Source organism: Salmo trutta, chromosome 25 (genome assembly GCF_901001165.1).
Source record: "Salmo trutta chromosome 25, fSalTru1.1, whole genome shotgun sequence".
In the NCBI taxonomy this organism is placed as follows: domain Eukaryota; kingdom Metazoa; phylum Chordata; class Actinopteri; order Salmoniformes; family Salmonidae; genus Salmo; species Salmo trutta.
In genome coordinates, this window is record NC_042981.1 from 27,767,635 (window position 1) to 27,784,825 (window position 17,191).

General features: G+C 43.9%; 1 protein-coding gene across 11 annotated transcripts in view; it reads left to right on the plus strand.

The window, feature by feature from the left end:
- LOC115162301 (calcium permeable stress-gated cation channel 1) overlaps positions 1–16,424 on the plus strand; it is an 83,576-nt gene extending 67,152 nt beyond the window's left edge. For 9 of the 11 annotated variants that reach the window (XM_029713473.1, XM_029713475.1, XM_029713472.1 and 6 more), the window contains 17 exons: positions 166–217; positions 344–452; positions 571–644; positions 758–838; positions 918–1,038; positions 1,253–1,386; positions 1,580–1,702; positions 6,678–6,831; positions 6,969–7,075; positions 7,745–7,831; positions 7,961–8,026; positions 8,136–8,298; positions 8,394–8,499; positions 10,490–10,657; positions 10,802–10,914; positions 11,228–11,317; positions 11,430–16,424. In XM_029713473.1, coding sequence (XP_029569333.1) covers positions 166–217; positions 344–452; positions 571–644; positions 758–838; positions 918–1,038; positions 1,253–1,386; positions 1,580–1,702; positions 6,678–6,831; positions 6,969–7,075; positions 7,745–7,831; positions 7,961–8,026; positions 8,136–8,298; positions 8,394–8,499; positions 10,490–10,657; positions 10,802–10,914; positions 11,228–11,317; positions 11,430–11,645 — 1,964 coding nt within the window. In that variant the 3' untranslated portion in view covers positions 11,646–16,424. Of the gene's footprint in view, positions 1–165; positions 218–343; positions 453–570; positions 645–757; positions 839–917; positions 1,039–1,252; positions 1,387–1,579; positions 1,703–6,677; positions 6,832–6,968; positions 7,076–7,744; positions 7,832–7,960; positions 8,027–8,135; positions 8,299–8,393; positions 8,500–10,489; positions 10,706–10,801; positions 10,915–11,227; positions 11,318–11,429 lie in introns of those variants that run through there. The other 2 variants (XM_029713477.1, XM_029713481.1) reach the window with 2 other exon arrangements.
- Positions 16,425–17,191: the final 767 nt, after the last annotated feature.

Here is a 17,191-nt window from a genome sequence, read left to right on the forward strand (position 1 = left end):
GAGATGGGCAGTTCAGATTTGTCACTTCAAGCCCAGATATATCATACTTTGTGCAACCCCATTGGAAAAAGTGGATTTCTAGTGGTGTGGGTGTTTAAAGTCCCTCCCATTTACTTTATAAAAATAACTGTTACACACAACTGTCGTATGTTATCTTTTCTATAGGGGATAATCCTGAAAATTTTGGAAGAACGACTGTGGCTAATCTTCCTGCGAAGTAGGTCAAAGGGCTATGGCTTCTCTTTTTGCAGAGGATTCATAATAATTCAGGAAGTGTTCAAGAATATCTTGAGACCATCATGGTTATCCAACAGTCATGTGGAAACCTTTTCTTTCCTCTTAGGGACAGCTTCCTGTGGCTCCACAGTATCTTTGCTCTGCTTTACTTCATCATCACAGTGTTGTGTATGGCCCACCACTCCTCACGCCTGGAGTACAGAGAGGACGAGAAGGTGTGTGACTGCTCCTCAAACCTAGCCAAATGTATAATGATTACAGCATGGTCAGGTTACTGTCTCTGAAAACTGAAAGAGACACCGTTTGGTCATTTTATTGTTACCATCTTGTCAGGTGGCCAGGACTCTCATGATCACCTGCATCCCCAGAGAGATCTCAGACCCAGGCCTCATCACCAAACACTTCCAGTAATCTTAAATGTTTACTTCCCACTTTCCTTACTCTTTCAAGATACAGCTGATACTAATACACCTGGTGTGGATAGGTGGTTTAACTCTGTTCCCTCTTCGATCCACTCTAGTGAGGCCTACCCCAGCTGTACTGTCACCGACCTCCGCTTCTGCTTCAACGTACACAAACTGATGAGGCTGGACTCTGAGAGGTACAGTAACTATGACAATATGGAGAAATGAGTTACCTTTTTTTGTGGTTTTGTGCAGATTTTAGTTGTTGTGTTTCAGACGGAAGGCGATGAAAGGAAGGCTGTATTTTGCCACTATGTCCCAGAAGGAGGGGAAGATCATGATTAAGACCCACCCCTGTTCTACCATCTTCTGCTGTGACGTGTGTGGCTTTGAGCAGGTGCATTTGTAACAGAAATATTACAGTGAATCTTGGTCATAGTAATTATGTTGCATTGATTGCATTTTGCCACTGGATGGCACTAAAAAACTAAACTAGATTTGAGTAGCAACGGGATTCCTCGTCTGTCTGAATTGAAATACAATAAGGGATACAACAAGACTTGATTAATAATACCGGTATGTAGCTAATCTATATTTTCAACTCTTTGCAGGTGGATGCAGAGCAGTACTACAGTGAGTTAGAGGAGAAACTGACTGATGAGTTTAATGCAGAGAAGCATCGCATCTCGCTCATGAGGCTGGGCATAGCCTTTGTGACCTTTCGGGATGAAAGGATGACTGCTGTGTGAGTAAACTATGACCCCTGACCTCTGAGTGACCATGGTAATGCACTGTACTGCAGTTTCCTGCAGTGCATGCCTGGAGTGCCAAATTATATGTTTTACTTTCCCATTACAGGGTTTGATTGAATATGTTAATGAGTGTGTGTCTGCCTGTTTTGTGTGATGACTTTGTCTGTGTGTTGTTTCTCTCCGCAGTATTGTCAAGGACTATAGCCGGGTCCGTTGCCGTCAGAAACCCCAGCAGTCAAGCATCACCACGGTAGTTCAGTCTCACAGGTGGTGTGTAGACTACGCCCCGGCACCAAGTGACATCATCTGGTGAGTGAGAGGTTATCTAAAGCAGATAATGACTAGAAACTCCCTCCCATTGGTTAAGTTATCAAACTATTTAGTAGCTTTATCTTACCTGATAGGTGAGTTAAAATATACCGTACGGGATTTGAAACTGACGCACGTTAACGAGCGTTACCCTGCATTTTTATATTTAGATTTGTCATTTAGAAGACACTATTATCCAGAGCGACTTAGTTAGTGCATTAGCAATTAGTATTACAGTCAGTAGCAAAGAGAGACAACGGCGTATCCCAGTCATAGTAAGCAATTTTTTTCCCTCAATAAGTAGCTATCAGAAAGGTCAGCGCTAGTAACAGGCTTCCAAAGACGTTTGCACAGATTGAGCTCACCGTTTGACGGCTCAAGCATACTGTAAATCACCTTTGAAAATCAATTGCAGGTCGTTAATCTGTGTTACTTTACTTACTCTTACAAGAGGGACATTCAACAATTTAACCAATTTAGATGGATTTTAGAATGATAGTTGTGTGGGATGTCTTAGAACGTGTTTTAAAGTCCATTTGAGATATAAAACGAAGTGATAACCATCAGCCCCTATGAGGTCACATACAGTTGAAGTCAGAAGTTTACATACAATTAGGTTGGAGTCATTAAAACTCATTTTTCAACCACTCCACAAATTCCTTGTTAACAAACTATAGTTTTGGCAAGTTGATTAGGACATCTACTGAGTGCATGACACAAGTGATTTTTCCAACAAATGTTTACAAACAGATCATTTCACTTATAATTCACTGTATCACAATTCCAGTGGGTCAGAAGTTTACATACACTAAGTTGACTGTGCCTTTAAACAGCTTGGAAAATTCCAGAAAATGATGTCATGGCTTTAGAAGCTTCTGTTAGGCTAATTTGTTAGGCTAATGTGGAGTGGTTCCACTAACATCAAGGCGGTGACCCGATCCTGTAGGTTCATGCTCTAAAACATTCGCAGAGTACGACCCTGCCTCACACAGGAAGCGGCGCAGGTCCTAGTCCAGGCACTTGTCATCTCCCGTCTGGATTACTGCAACTCGCTGTTGGCTGGGCTCCCTGCCTGTGCCATTAAACCCCTACAACTCATCCAGAACGCCGCAGCCCGTCTGGTGTTCAACCTTCCCAAGTTCTCTCACGTCACCCCGCTCCTCCGCTCTCTCCACTGGCTTCCAGTTGAAGCTCGCATCCGCTACAAGTCCATGGTGCTTGCCTACGGAGCTGTGAGGGGAACGGCACCTCCGTACCTTCAGGCTCTGATCAGGCCCTACACCCAAACAAGGGCACTGCGTTCATCCACCTCTGGCCTGCTCGCCTCCCTACCTCTGAGGAAGCACAGTTCCCGCTCAGGCCAGTCAAAACTGTTCGCTGCTCTGGCACCCCAATGGTGGAACAAGCTCCCTCACGACGCCAGGACAGCGGAGTCAATCACCACCTTCCGAAGACACCTGAAACCCCACCTCTTTAAGGAATACCTGGGATAGGATAAAGTAATCCTTCTAACCCCCCCCCCCCCAAAAGATTTAGATGCACTATTGTAAAGTGGTTGTTCCACTGGATATCTTAAGGTGAATGCACCAATTTGTAAGTCGCTCTTGTCTGCTAAATGACTTAAATGTAATTTACATAATTTGAGTCAATTGGAGGTGTGGATGTATTTCAAGGCCTACCTTCAAACTCAGTGCCTCTTTGCTTGACATCATGGGAAAATCTAAAGAAATCAGCCAAGACCTCAGAAAAACAAATTGGTGACCTCCACAAGTCTGGTTCATCCTTGGGAGCAATTTCCAAACGCCTGAAGGTACCACGTTCATCTGTACAAGCAATTGTACGGAAGTATAAATACCATGGGACCACGCAGCCGTCATACCACTCAGGAAGGAGACATGAACATACTTTGGTGCAAAAAGTGCAAATCAATCCCAGAACAACATCAAAGGACCTTGTGAAGATGCTGGAGGAAACGGGTACAAAAGTATCTATGTCCACATTAAAACGAGTCCTATATCGACATAACCTTCTAAGGTCTTCGAAAGCCAACTTAACAAACAGATTATCGACCACTTCGAATCCCATCGTACCTTCTCCGCTATGCAATCTGGTTTCAGAGCTGGTCATGGTTGCACCTCAGCCACGCTCAAGGTCCTAAATGATATCATAACCGCCGTCAATAAGGGACATTACTGTGCAGCCGTGCCAAGGCTTTCGACTCTGTCAATCACCACATTCTTATTGGCAGACTCAACAGCCTTGGTTTCTCAAATGATTGCCTTGCCTGGTTTACCAACTACTTCTCTGATAGAGTTCAGTGTGTCAAATCGGAGGGCCTGTTGTCCAGACCTCTTGCAGTCTCTATGGGGGTGCCACAGGGTTCAATTCTCGGGCCGACTCTCTTCTCTGTATACATCAATGATGTCGCTCTTGCTGCTGGTGATTCTTTGATCCACCTCTACGCAGATGACACCATTCTGTATACATCTGGCCCTTCGTTGGACACTGTGTTAACTAACCTCCAGATGAGCTTCAATGCCATACAACTCTCCTTCCAAGGCCTCCAACTGCTCTTAAATGCAAGTAAAACTAAATGCATGCTCTTCAACCGATCACTGCCTGCACCTGCCTGCCCGTCCAGCATCACTACTCAGGACAGCTCTGACTTAGAATATGTGGATAACTACAAATACCTAGGTAACTGGTTAGACTGTAAACTCTCCTTCCAGACTCATATTAAGCATCTCCAATCCAAAATTAAATCTAGAATCGGCTTCCTATTTCGCAACAGAGCATCCTTCACTCATGCTGCCAAACATACCCTCGTAAAACTGACCATCCTACCGATCCTCGACTTCGGCGATGTCATTTACTAAACAGCCTCCAACACTCTACTCAGCAAATTGGGTGCAGTCTATCACAGTGCCATCCGTTTTGTCACCAAAGCCCCATATACTACCCACCACTGCAACCTGTACGCTCTCGTTGGCTGGCCCTTGCTTCACTCTCGTCGCCAAACCCAATGGCTTCAGGTCATCTACAAGTCTCTGCTAGGTAAAGCCCCGCCTTATCTCAGCTCACTGGTCACCATAGCAGCACCTACTCGTAGCACACACTCCAGCAGGTATATCTCACTGGTCACTCCCAAAGCCAATTCACCCTTTGGCCGCCTTTCCTTCCAGTTCTCTGCTGCCAATGACTGGAACGAACTGCAAAAATCTCTGAAGCTGGAGACTCATATCTCCCTCACTAGCTTTAAGCACCAGCTGTCAGAGCAGCTCACAGATCACTGCACCTGTACATAGCCAATCTGTAAACAGCCCATCCAACTACCTCATCCCCATACTGTATTTATCTTGCTCCTTTGCACTCCAGTATCTCTACTTGCACATCTACCATTCCAGTGTTTAATTGCTATATTGTAATTACTTTGCCACCATGGCCTATTTATTGCCTTAACTCCCTTACTTCATTTGCACTCACTGTATATAGACTTTTAGTTTTCTTTTTTTTCTTCTGTATTATTGACTGTATGTTTTGTTTATTCCATGTGTAACTCTGCTGTTGTATATGTGGAACTGCTATGCTTTATCTTGGCCAGGTCGCAGTTGCAAATGAGAACTTGTTCTCAACTAGCCTACCTGGTTAAATAAAGGTGATTTTAAAAAAACCTGAAAGGCCGCTCAACAAGGAAGAAGCCACTGCTCCAAAACCGCCATTAAAAAAAGCCAGACTACGGCTTGCAACTGCACACTGCTGCTACTCTCCTTTATTTACTGCTGCTACTCTCCTTTACAAATGTCCTCTGGTCTGATGAAACAAAAATAGAACTGTTTGGCCTTAATGACCATTGTTATGTTTGGAGGAAAAAGGGGGAGGCTTGCAAGCCGAAGAACACCATTCCAACCGTGAAGCATGGGGGTGGCAGCATCATGTTGTGGGGGTAGTTTGCTGCAGGAGGGACTGGTGCACTTCACAAAATAGATGGCATCATGAGGAGGGAAAATTATATGGCTATATTGAAGCAACATCTCAAGACATCAGTCAGGAAGTTAAAGCTTGGTCGCAAATGGGTCTTCTAAATGGACAATGACACCAGCATACTTCCAAAGTTGTGGCAAAATGGCTTGAGGACAACAAAGTCAAGGTGTTGGAGTGGCCATCACAAAGCCCTGACCTCAATCCTATAGAACATTTGTGGGCAGAACTGAAAAAGTGTGTGCGAGCAAGGAGGCCTACAAACCTGACTCAGTTACACCAGCTCTGTCAGGAGGAATGGGCCAAAATTCACCCAACTTATTGTGGGAAGCTTGTTACCCACAACGTTTGACCCAAGTTAAACAATTTAAAGGCAATGCTACCAAATACTAATTGAGTTTGTAAACTTCTGACCCACTGGGAATGTGATGAAAGAAACAAAAGCTGAAATAAATCATTCTCTCTACTATTTTTCTGACATTTCACATTCTTAAAATGAAGTGGTGATCCTAACTGACCTAAGACAATTTTTACTAGGATTAAATGTCAGGAATTGTGAAAAACTAAGTTTAAATGTATTTGGCTAAGGTGTATGTAAACTTCCGACTTCAACTGTATGTATGGGGGGGATTAGCCAATGAGACAGCCCCGCCAAGCGGTGCTCACTGTGCTTCATGCTGCATTGGCTGTTTGTGCGGAGGGAGTGCTCCCTGGTGGTGTCACAGGCTCTGGGGTCGACCAGTGATTGACTGACTAACTGACTGTGTTTTCCTTCATTAAAACGGAGCACTCGAGTGTGCTGTATCCAACCTGTTATCCACTCCAGTGTGGTGTTTGTTATTCCCTCCCACGTTAAGGGTTGTTTTTGTTGTATTTATACTTTGTGGATATAAACAGTAGTACAGATTAGCAGAGACATGACGTGGAGAGGTCTGTCATGTCAGCCGTCCATCAGGATAGATCAGTGACCTCCATGTTTTTACCTTTGTGTCTCCAGGGAGAACCTCTCAGTGTGTGGCTCCCGCTGGTGGCTCCGCTGCGTCCTGCTCAACATCCTCCTCTTCCTCATCCTCTTCTTCCTCACCACTCCCGCCATCATCGTCAACACCATGGACAAGTTCAACGTCACCCGGCCTGTGGACAGCCTGAGAGTCAGTTAATTCCTAAATTACAGTGCTTGAATGGTCCTAATGGGGTGGTTTTGCTGTACAAAAGCAAATAAACTCAGTATTTCCAGAATGACATATATAGCATGAGGAACTCATGAGGTTTTGGTTTCTCCCCATAGAGCCCGATCATCACTCAGTTCTTCCCTACTCTCTTGCTCTGGGCGTTCTCTGTCCTGCTGCCCTTCATAGTCTATTACTCAGCCTTCTTCGAGTCTCACTGGACCAGGTAGAGTATTGCACTGCTGCGGGCCCGAGCAGATACTGCTCAACCCAAGGCCCACTTCTGTCCCTGAAAAGACAAAACACTTTATTCATCTTCCTCAGACCCTCTTCATGTGTTTTTTGTCTGTCTTCTCGACACAATTACACACCTCTCACTGTTTTTTTTCTCTCTGTCTCTCTCTCTGTCTCTCTGTCTCACTGTATGTGTGCTCTGTTTGCCTGCATTACTTTTCTAGTCAGGTTGTCATAGCGATTTTTCTGTGGAGATAATGCAAAGTGGTCACGATGCACTGAGGAGCAGAATAGCTCTGCATCCGGAGGAGACAACCTCACACTGCACCTATGAGCACTGTCTCTTTACATAACCACCCCCACCACCCACCCATATATTGTGAAGGACTTAATTCAAATCAAATGTTTACTGTTATTGTGAAAGGTGCTGCTCGTGGTAATGAGCCCACTAAGTTGTTTGCATTTGAAATGGAATCATTCATTATGTGAGATGTTGCTTTTTGAATGTTGTGTGTGTGATTGTGTTTGCGTGAGCTTCTGTCATTAGTGTTCTGTCTCCTGAAATGATTTCATATTCTAACATGTACTAAGTGTCCAAAACATGTGCTTTGTAACTGCATGTCCTCTGTTGTGATGTGGTCCATGTTGTGGTGTCCTTTAGATCCAGTGAGAACCAGATCACCATGCACAAGTGCTTTGTGCTGCTGGTGTTCATGGTGATCATCCTGCCCTCGCTGGGTCTCTCCAGGTATGGATATAGGAACATACATGTAACAGACCACTTATCGCTCACTGCTATGAACTTTACAGAGATTGCGTATGATCCTGTGCTTCTACTCTAATGTACCTGTGCTTCTTTCCTCTCTTTTTGCCCTAGTCTGGATCTGTTCTTCAGGTGGCTGTTTGATGTCAACTTCCTGGAAGACAAGTATGTTAAATTGGAGTAAGTCTAATTGTCCAGCCCTCTACTGCTATGGTGCCATCTGCTTAGCTAGCTCTGACAGAACTACCATGGCAAACACACTTCTAAGATATGTCTCCTCTGTGTACAGGTGTGTGTTCCTGCCTGATAACGGCGCGTTCTTTGTGAACTACGTGATCACGTCCAGCCTGATCGGCACGGCCATGGAGCTGCTGCGTATCCCAGCTCTGATGGTGTATGCTCTGCGTCTCTGCTTGGCCAAGCCCGGGGCCGAGCGCATCCACGTCAAACGGGTGACAGGAGCAGTATTTCACTGTATTATTTGTGTGCATCTTTGATTTGTCAAATAACCATTTTTTTATATATATTTTATGTTTTTTATCTCCAGAGCCAGGCCTATGAGTTCCAGTTTGGTCTGGAGTACGCCTGGACCATGTGCATCTATGCTGTTAGCATGACTTACAGTATCACCTGTCCCATCATCATGCCCTTTGGTGAGTGCGTGTGTGTGTGTGTGTAGGCTAAAGAAGCACGCTTGTCTTTGCTTCTCACCTCCTTCCTGTGTGTGTGTCTCCTTCCTGTGTGTGTGCTCAGTGGGAGCCTCTCTCCTGCTACTGTAACCTTGGTCACCTCTGCTGCCAGCCTGGTGCAGACTGAAGTGTATGTGCTGTAGTTCCAGACTCTCAGGCACAGCGAGTTGTGAGCCAGACGCCCACTCCACTTCTGTCTCTGCCCAGAGCCGCTACTCTCTTTTATTTACTACTACTCTCCTTTATTTACTGCTACTCTCCTTTATTTACTACTACTCTCCTTTATTTACTGCTGCTGCTACTCTCCTTTATTTACTGCTACTCTCCTTTATTTACTACTACTCTCCTTTATTTACTGTTGCTGCTACTCTCCTTTATTTACTGCTGCTGCTACTCTCCTTTATTTACTGCTGCTGCTACTCTCCTTTATTTACTGCTACTCTCCTTTATTTACTGCTACTCTCCTTTATTTACTGCTACTCTCCTTTATTTACTACTACTCTCCTTTATTTACTGCTACTCTCCTTTATTTACTGCTACTCTCCTTTATTTACTGCTACTCTCCTTTATTTACTACTGCTGCTACTCTCCTTTATTTACTGCTGCTGCTACTCTCCTTTATTTACTGCTACTCTCCTTTATTTGCTGCTACTCTCCTTTATTTGCTGCTACTCTCCTTTATTTGCTGCTACTCTCCTTTATTTGCTGCTACTCTCCTTTATTTGCTGCTACTCTCCTTTATTTGCTGCTACTCTCCTTTATTTACTGCTACTCTCCTTTATTTACTGCTACTTATCCTTTATTTACTGCTACTCTCCTTTATTTACTGCTACTCTCCTTTATTTACTGCTACTCTCCTTTATTTACTGCTACTCTCCTTTATTTACTACTACTCTCCTTTATTTACTGCTGCTCTCCTTTATTTACTGCTGCTGCTACTCTCCTTTATTTACTGCTACTCTCCTTTATTTACTGCTACTCTCCTTTATTTACTGCTACTTTCCTTTATTTACTGCTACTCTCCTTTATTTACTGCTGCTGCTACTCTCCTTTATTTACTACTACTCTCCTTTATTTACTGCTGCTGCTACTCTCCTTTATTTACTGCTGCTGCTACTCTCCTTTATTTACTGCTGCTGCTACTCTCCTTTATTTACTGCTACTCTCCTTTATTTACTACTGCTGCTACTCTCCTTTATTTACTGCTGCTGCTACTCTCCTTTATTTACTACTACTCTCCTTTATTTACTACTACTCTCCTTTATTTACTGCTGCTGCTACTCTCCTTTATTTACTACTACTCTCCTTTATTTACTGCTGCTGCTACTCTCCTTTATTTACTGCTACTCTCCTTTATTTACTACTACTCTCCTTTATTTACTGTTGCTGCTACTCTCCTTTATTTACTGCTACTCTCCTTTATTTACTGCTACTCTCCTTTATTTACTGCTACTCTCCTTTATTTACTGCTGCTGCTACTCTCCTTTATTTACTGCTGCTGCTACTCTCCTTTATTTACTACTACTCTCCTTTATTTACTGCTGCTGCTACTCTCCTTTATTTACTACTACTCTCCTTTATTTACTGCTGCTGCTACTCTCCTTTATTTACTACTACTCTCCTTTATTTACTACTACTCTCCTTTATTTACTACTACTCTCCTTTATTTACTGCTACTCTCCTTTATTTACTGCTACTCTCCATGCCTTGACACCTGCCTTCCACATTGTACCAGGCCTGGGCTCCCCTGCATGCTGTCTTTAACCTGTTATTCACTCTGTAGCCCGGAGTTGGGGTCAATTCCATCTAAATTCTAGTAAATTCCGAAGTCAGCCGACAGGAATGGGAGTTTAATTGACCTCAACTATGCTTTAGACTGAAGTTAGCATTTTACAATAGGTGATTGGCTGCGTTATGTCCTCATCAGTCAGCTCTGTGTATGTCTGTCTCTCAGGGCTGCTCTACCTGATCCTGAAACACATGGTGGACCGTTACAACATCTACTATGCCTACGTGCCCACCAACCTCAACCAGCGCATCCACACTGCAGCCATCAGCCAGGTCATCGTGGCGCCCATCCTCTGCATGTTCTGGCTCCTGTTCTTCTCTGTGCTCAGGCTGGGTACTTCCTGGTTCCTGTTACCATAGCCTATCAAACAGACCGATACATGTGGGTTACCCACTGTTAGTCAGACATAACTTAGTGGCTGCTAGTCGTCATATATGGTGATGTGGCCTTGATTGTGGTTCTTCTCTTGTGCTCCAGGCCCAATGCATCCCATCACCCTCTTCACCTTTGTGTCGCTGGTCTCCTGCCTTGTCTTCTCCCTCTTTGGCCTATGCCTTAGGAAACAGCCTGACAAGTCATCAAGCTACCAGGTCAGCGATAGTATGAACAATGGGACATAGTGCTGTACTGGTGTTAGGGCTAGCAGAGCCGTAGTTTTTGACAAACTCTATGCAATGTAATTTATTAAGCCTAAGTACCTCGACCATGGGCTATGTCTTTATGAGATGTGGTATTTAAGCATCTGCTGTGGCAGTGCAGCTATGCTCTTGAGATAAATCCCTATAATTTCACAGTGAGAGATTATTATTATTATTATTATTATTATTATTGACCCCTCCCCCCCGGTGGGTGTAGAGCACTGGCCCTCAATGGCTTAATTATCACTGTCCCAATGTGTTTCAGATGTTTGACCAGATGTCTGCTGACCAGCCAGCAGAAGGTGCCTTTGCTGATGCAGAGAGAAGCTCCACCCCCTCCACCACCCCCTCCAATGTACCTGCCTTTCTTCATTCACACCGCTCTCAATCCCTGTACAATAAGCGCACAACTATGTATGAGTCGTTTTAGTAATTAGTCACTTCTTTCTCTGTGTCTCTCCCCTCAGCTGTTTGTGGCATCTGTGTTGCTGGAGCCGGAGCTAGGCCTGACCCCCATGCCCTCCCCTGCTCACCAGAGCTACGGGACCATGGCCAGCTCCCAGGACAGAGAGGAGCAAGAGGAGGAGGAAGACCAGGTTGAGACTGTCGAGACAGAGCTCCAGGACCCTCCAAACCCCTGTTACTCCAGCCCCCTCATGGACAGCCCAGTGGGCTACCAGTGACTCACCCCCCTTCCCTAACCCCCATACCTTCCCCTATTTATAAGAGAGAAAGATGGGTTTTTTTAAGCCTTGTTTTACCCTCTTCCACATCCAAGCCCCTCTGACTGGACCATGTTTGTGAGGGACCCTTTTGGATTTTGTCTTTGGGGGTTCTTTGGAACCAAAGGCTGAAATAGGTTCTTCCCCAGCCCAGTGGTGGGGATGTGGGGGCTTCATCTTAAAGCTGTCATCATAAATAAACAATACGGAGGATACTTCAAACAAAAGTGCATCTGTACTTTTCTGACTACTTCATGTCTCCCTTTTTTCCTCTCTATGTGAATGAACTTTACCATACTGTATGTGACCTGACTGGGAGTGACTGTGTAGCGGAGAAGTCTTTTTTCCTCTCTATAAGTGAATGAACTTTACCATACTGTATGTGACCTGACTGGGAGTGACTGTGTAGCGGAGAAGTCTTATTTCCTCTCTATAAGTGAATGAACTTTACCATACTGTATGTGACCTGACTGGGAGTGACTGTGTAGCGGAGAAGTCTTTTTTCCTCTCTATGTGAATGAACTTTACCATACTGTATGTGACCTGACTGGGAGTGACTGTGTAGCGGAGAAGTCTTTTTTCCTCTCTATAAGTGAATGAACTTTACCATACTGTATGTGACCTGACTGGGAGTGACTGTGTAGCGGAGAAGTCTTTTTTCCTCTCTATGTGAATGAACTTTACCATACTGTATGTGACCTGACTGGGAGTGACTGTGTAGCGGAGAAGTCTTTTTTTCCTCTCTATGTGAATGAACTTTACCATACTGTATGTGACCTGACTGGGAGTGACTGTGTAGCGGAGAAGTCTTTTTTCCTCTCTATGTGAATGAACTTTACCATACTGTATGTGACCTGACTGGGAGTGACTGTGTAGCGGAGAAGTCTTTTTTCCTCTCTATGTGAATGAACTTTACCATACTGTATGTGACCTGACTGGGAGTGACTGTGTAGCGGAGAAGTCTTTTTTCCTCTCTATGTGAATGAACTTTACCATACTGTATGTGACCTGACTGGGAGTGACTGTGTAGCGGAGAAGTCTTTTTTCCTCTCTATGTGAATGAACTTTACCATACTGTATGTGACCTGACTGGGAGTGACTGTGTAGCGGAGAAGTCTTTTTTCCTCTCTATGTGAATGAACTTTACCATACTGTATGTGACCTGACTGGGAGTGACTGTGTAGCGGAGAAGTCTTTTTTCCTCTCTATAAGTGAATGAACTTTACCATACTGTATGTGACCTGACTGGGAGTGACTGTGTAGCGGAGAAGTCTTTTTTCCTCTCTATAAGTGAATGAACTTTACCATACTGTATGTGACCTGACTGGGAGTGACTGTGTAGCGGAGAAGTCTTTTTTCCTCTCTATGTGAATGAACTTTACCATACTGTATGTGACCTGACTGGGAGTGACTGTGTAGCGGAGAAGTCTTTTTTCCTCTCTATGTGAATGAACTTTACCATACTGTATGTGACCTGACTGGGAGTGACTGTGTAGCGGAGAAGTCTTTTTTCCTCTCTATGTGAATGAACTTTACCATACTGTATGTGACCTGACTGGGAGTGACTGTGTAGCGGAGAAGTCTTTTTTCCTCTCTATGTGAATGAACTTTACCATACTGTATGTGACCTGACTGGGAGTGACTGTGTAGCGGAGAAGTCTTTTTTCCTCTCTATGTGAATGAACTTTACCATACTGTATGTGACCTGACTGGGAGTGACTGTGTAGCGGAGAAGTCTTTTTTCCTCTCTATGTGAATGAACTTTACCATACTGTATGTGACCTGACTGGGAGTGACTGTGTAGCGGAGAAGTCTTTTTTCCTCTCTATGTGAATGAACTTTACCATACTGTATGTGACCTGACTGGGAGTGACTGTGTAGCGGAGAAGTCTTTTTTCCTCTCTATGTGAATGAACTTTACCATACTGTATGTGACCTGACTGGGAGTGACTGTGTAGCGGAGAAGTCTTTTTTCCTCTCTATGTGAATGAACTTTACCATACTGTATGTGACCTGACTGGGAGTGACTGTGTAGCGGAGAAGTCTTTTTTCCTCTCTATGTGAATGAACTTTACCATACTGTATGTGACCTGACTGGGAGTGACTGTGTAGCGGAGAAGTCTTTTTTCCTCTCTATGTGAATGAACTTTACCATACTGTATGTGACCTGACTGGGAGTGACTGTGTAGCGGAGAAGTCTTTTTTCCTCTCTATGTGAATGAACTTTACCATACTGTATGTGACCTGACTGGGAGTGACTGTGTAGCGGAGAAGTCTTTTTTCCTCTCTATAAGTGAATGAACTTTACCATACTGTATGTGACCTGACTGGGAGTGACTGTGTAGCGGAGAAGTCTTTTTTCCTCTCTATAAGTGAATGAACTTTACCATACTGTATGTGACCTGACTGGGAGTGACTGTGTAGCGGAGAAGTCTTTTTTCCTCTCTATAAGTGAATGAACTTTACCATACTGTATGTGACCTGACTGGGAGTGACTGTGTAGCGGAGAAGTCTTTTTTCCTCTCTATAAGTGAATGAACTTTACCATACTGTATGTGACCTGACTGGGAGTGACTGTGTAGCGGAGAAGTCTTTTTTCCTCTCTATAAGTGAATGAACTTTACCATACTGTATGTGACCTGACTGGGAGTGACTGTGTAGCGGAGAAGTCTTTTTTCCTCTCTATGTGAATGAACTTTACCATACTGTATGTGACCTGACTGGGAGTGACTGTGTAGCGGAGAAGTCTTTTTTCCTCTCTATGTGAATGAACTTTACCATACTGTATGTGACCTGACTGGGAGTGACTGTGTAGCGGAGAAGTCTTTTTTCCTCTCTATGTGAATGAACTTTACCATACTGTATGTGACCTGACTGGGAGTGACTGTGTAGCGGAGAAGTCTTTTTTCCTCTCTATAAGTGAATGAACTTTACCATACTGTATGTGACCTGACTGGGAGTGACTGTGTAGCGGAGAAGTCTTTTTTTCCTCTCTATAAGTGAATGAACTTTACCATACTGTATGTGACCTGACTGGGAGTGACTGTGTAGCGGAGAAGTCTTTTTTCCTCTCTATGTGAATGAACTTTACCATACTGTATGTGACCTGACTGGGAGTGACTGTGTAGCGGAGAAGTCTTTTTTCCTCTCTATGTGAATGAACTTTACCATACTGTATGTGACCTGACTGGGAGTGACTGTGTAGCGGAGAAGTCTTTTTTCCTCTCTATGTGAATGAACTTTACCATACTGTATGTGACCTGACTGGGAGTGACTGTGTAGCGGAGAAGTCTTTTTTCCTCTCTATGTGAATGAACTTTACCATACTGTATGTGACCTGACTGGGAGTGACTGTGTAGCGGAGAAGTCTTTTTTCCTCTCTATGTGAATGAACTTTACCATACTGTATGTGACCTGACTGGGAGTGACTGTGTAGCGGAGAAGTCTTTTTTCCTCTCTATGTGAATGAACTTTACCATACTGTATGTGACCTGACTGGGAGTGACTGTGTAGCGGAGAAGTCTTTTTTCCTCTCTATGTGAATGAACTTTACCATACTGTATGTGACCTGACTGGGAGTGACTGTGTAGCGGAGAAGTCTTTTTTCCTCTCTATAAGTGAATGAACTTTACCATACTGTATGTGACCTGACTGGGAGTGACTGTGTAGCGGAGAAGTCTTTTTTCCTCTCTATGTGAATGAACTTTACCATACTGTATGTGACCTGACTGGGAGTGACTGTGTAGCGGAGAAGTCTTTTTTCCTCTCTATGTGAATGAACTTTACCATACTGTATGTGACCTGACTGGGAGTGACTGTGTAGCGGAGAAGTCTTTTTTCCTCTCTATGTGAATGAACTTTACCATACTGTATGTGACCTGACTGGGAGTGACTGTGTAGCGGAGAAGTCTTTTTTCCTCTCTATGTGAATGAACTTTACCATACTGTATGTGACCTGACTGGGAGTGACTGTGTAGCGGAGAAGTCTTTTTTCCTCTCTATGTGAATGAACTTTACCATACTGTATGTGACCTGACTGGGAGTGACTGTGTAGCGGAGAAGTCTTTTTTCCTCTCTATGTGAATGAACTTTACCATACTGTATGTGACCTGACTGGGAGTGACTGTGTAGCGGAGAAGTCTTTTTTCCTCTCTATAAGTGAATGAACTTTACCATACTGTATGTGACCTGACTGGGAGTGACTGTGTAGCGGAGAAGTCTTTTTTCCTCTCTATAAGTGAATGAACTTTACCATACTGTATGTGACCTGACTGGGAGTGACTGTGTAGCGGAGAAGGACACTATCTTTGTGTGCCACTGGGAAAGGAGTAGGGATGAATTTCACCGGTTCAGGGGGTTTTAACCCAATGACCCTACTAGACAGAGTGGTCTTGGCTCTGGGGGACCTGGCTCTGGTGTGGTAGAGCTCTGCGGGGCAGGGTAGCGGTCCGGGATCGAGCCATCTGCAGTGAGAGAACAGGACAGACGGAGGGAAGGCAGAGTGGAACTCTGAGCTCTAACACCCTATGGTGGAGAAGGGGCAACGGGTCTGATACTATTGCATTTATTGTCAAGGTTCTTGTTTTTGCCCTTCTGTACTGTCAGTTGTATGTGATATTATTGTGCTGAGGGGCGGCTGTGTGTATTGTTTAATAACAATTTATGTATAGTGCCATCCCTTTTTATTATTGTTTATCAATGACTGTTATTATGAAGAGAACATAGTTGTGTTCAGTTGGAGGAAATGGGGAAAAAAGATTTCAGAACAGAAAACAAAAAGGAGTACTCTTATTGGACAAGTTCAGGTAGAACCAGAACATTAGCTCCAATTTCCTTGGGTTTTAAAACGTTGTGCGTAAAGGTCTGGCCGCAAAAATAGTCTTGAAAAGATACTCGTAGTACCCTATTGCATCATGGTTTCAGTAGTCCAAACCAGTCGCCCGCTCCACTGCATGTTGCGAACGTATACATTGTTATACTCCGTGTCCACCCATCAAACTGAAGACTCGGCTGATCTCACTGTTTGACTCAGTCATACAGTAACCTTTGCTAGTTTTGTATTGCGAGTGTTTTGCTGCTCGAGGGAGAGGTTTCCATGCCAAACTGAATGGAAACTGATTGATTGTGGTTTGTAATTGTGCTCTCTTGCTGTGCCTTGAAGAAAAACTCACTATGTTGCATGGACTGAACTGAAGAGCAGGGAAAAGCGGGAGACAGACTCAAACAAACACGCATACTGTATGTACACATTCTGGCCATAGTTCTATTCAACGCAATGGATAGCTATTATCCTAGTCCCTACTTTGTGTGAGCAGCCATCTTCCTATGTATTGTGTGTCATACATTTCCTTCAACCAATAGACAAGCAGCAGACCTGGGTTCAATACAGTACATGCATGTAAGTATTTAGTAAAAGTCTTATTTTCTGTGTGTTTGAGTATTTTCTAATGTAGCAGAATTTAACTACTTATATTTGAAGTATTAGAAAGTATTTTCTAATGGTTTCC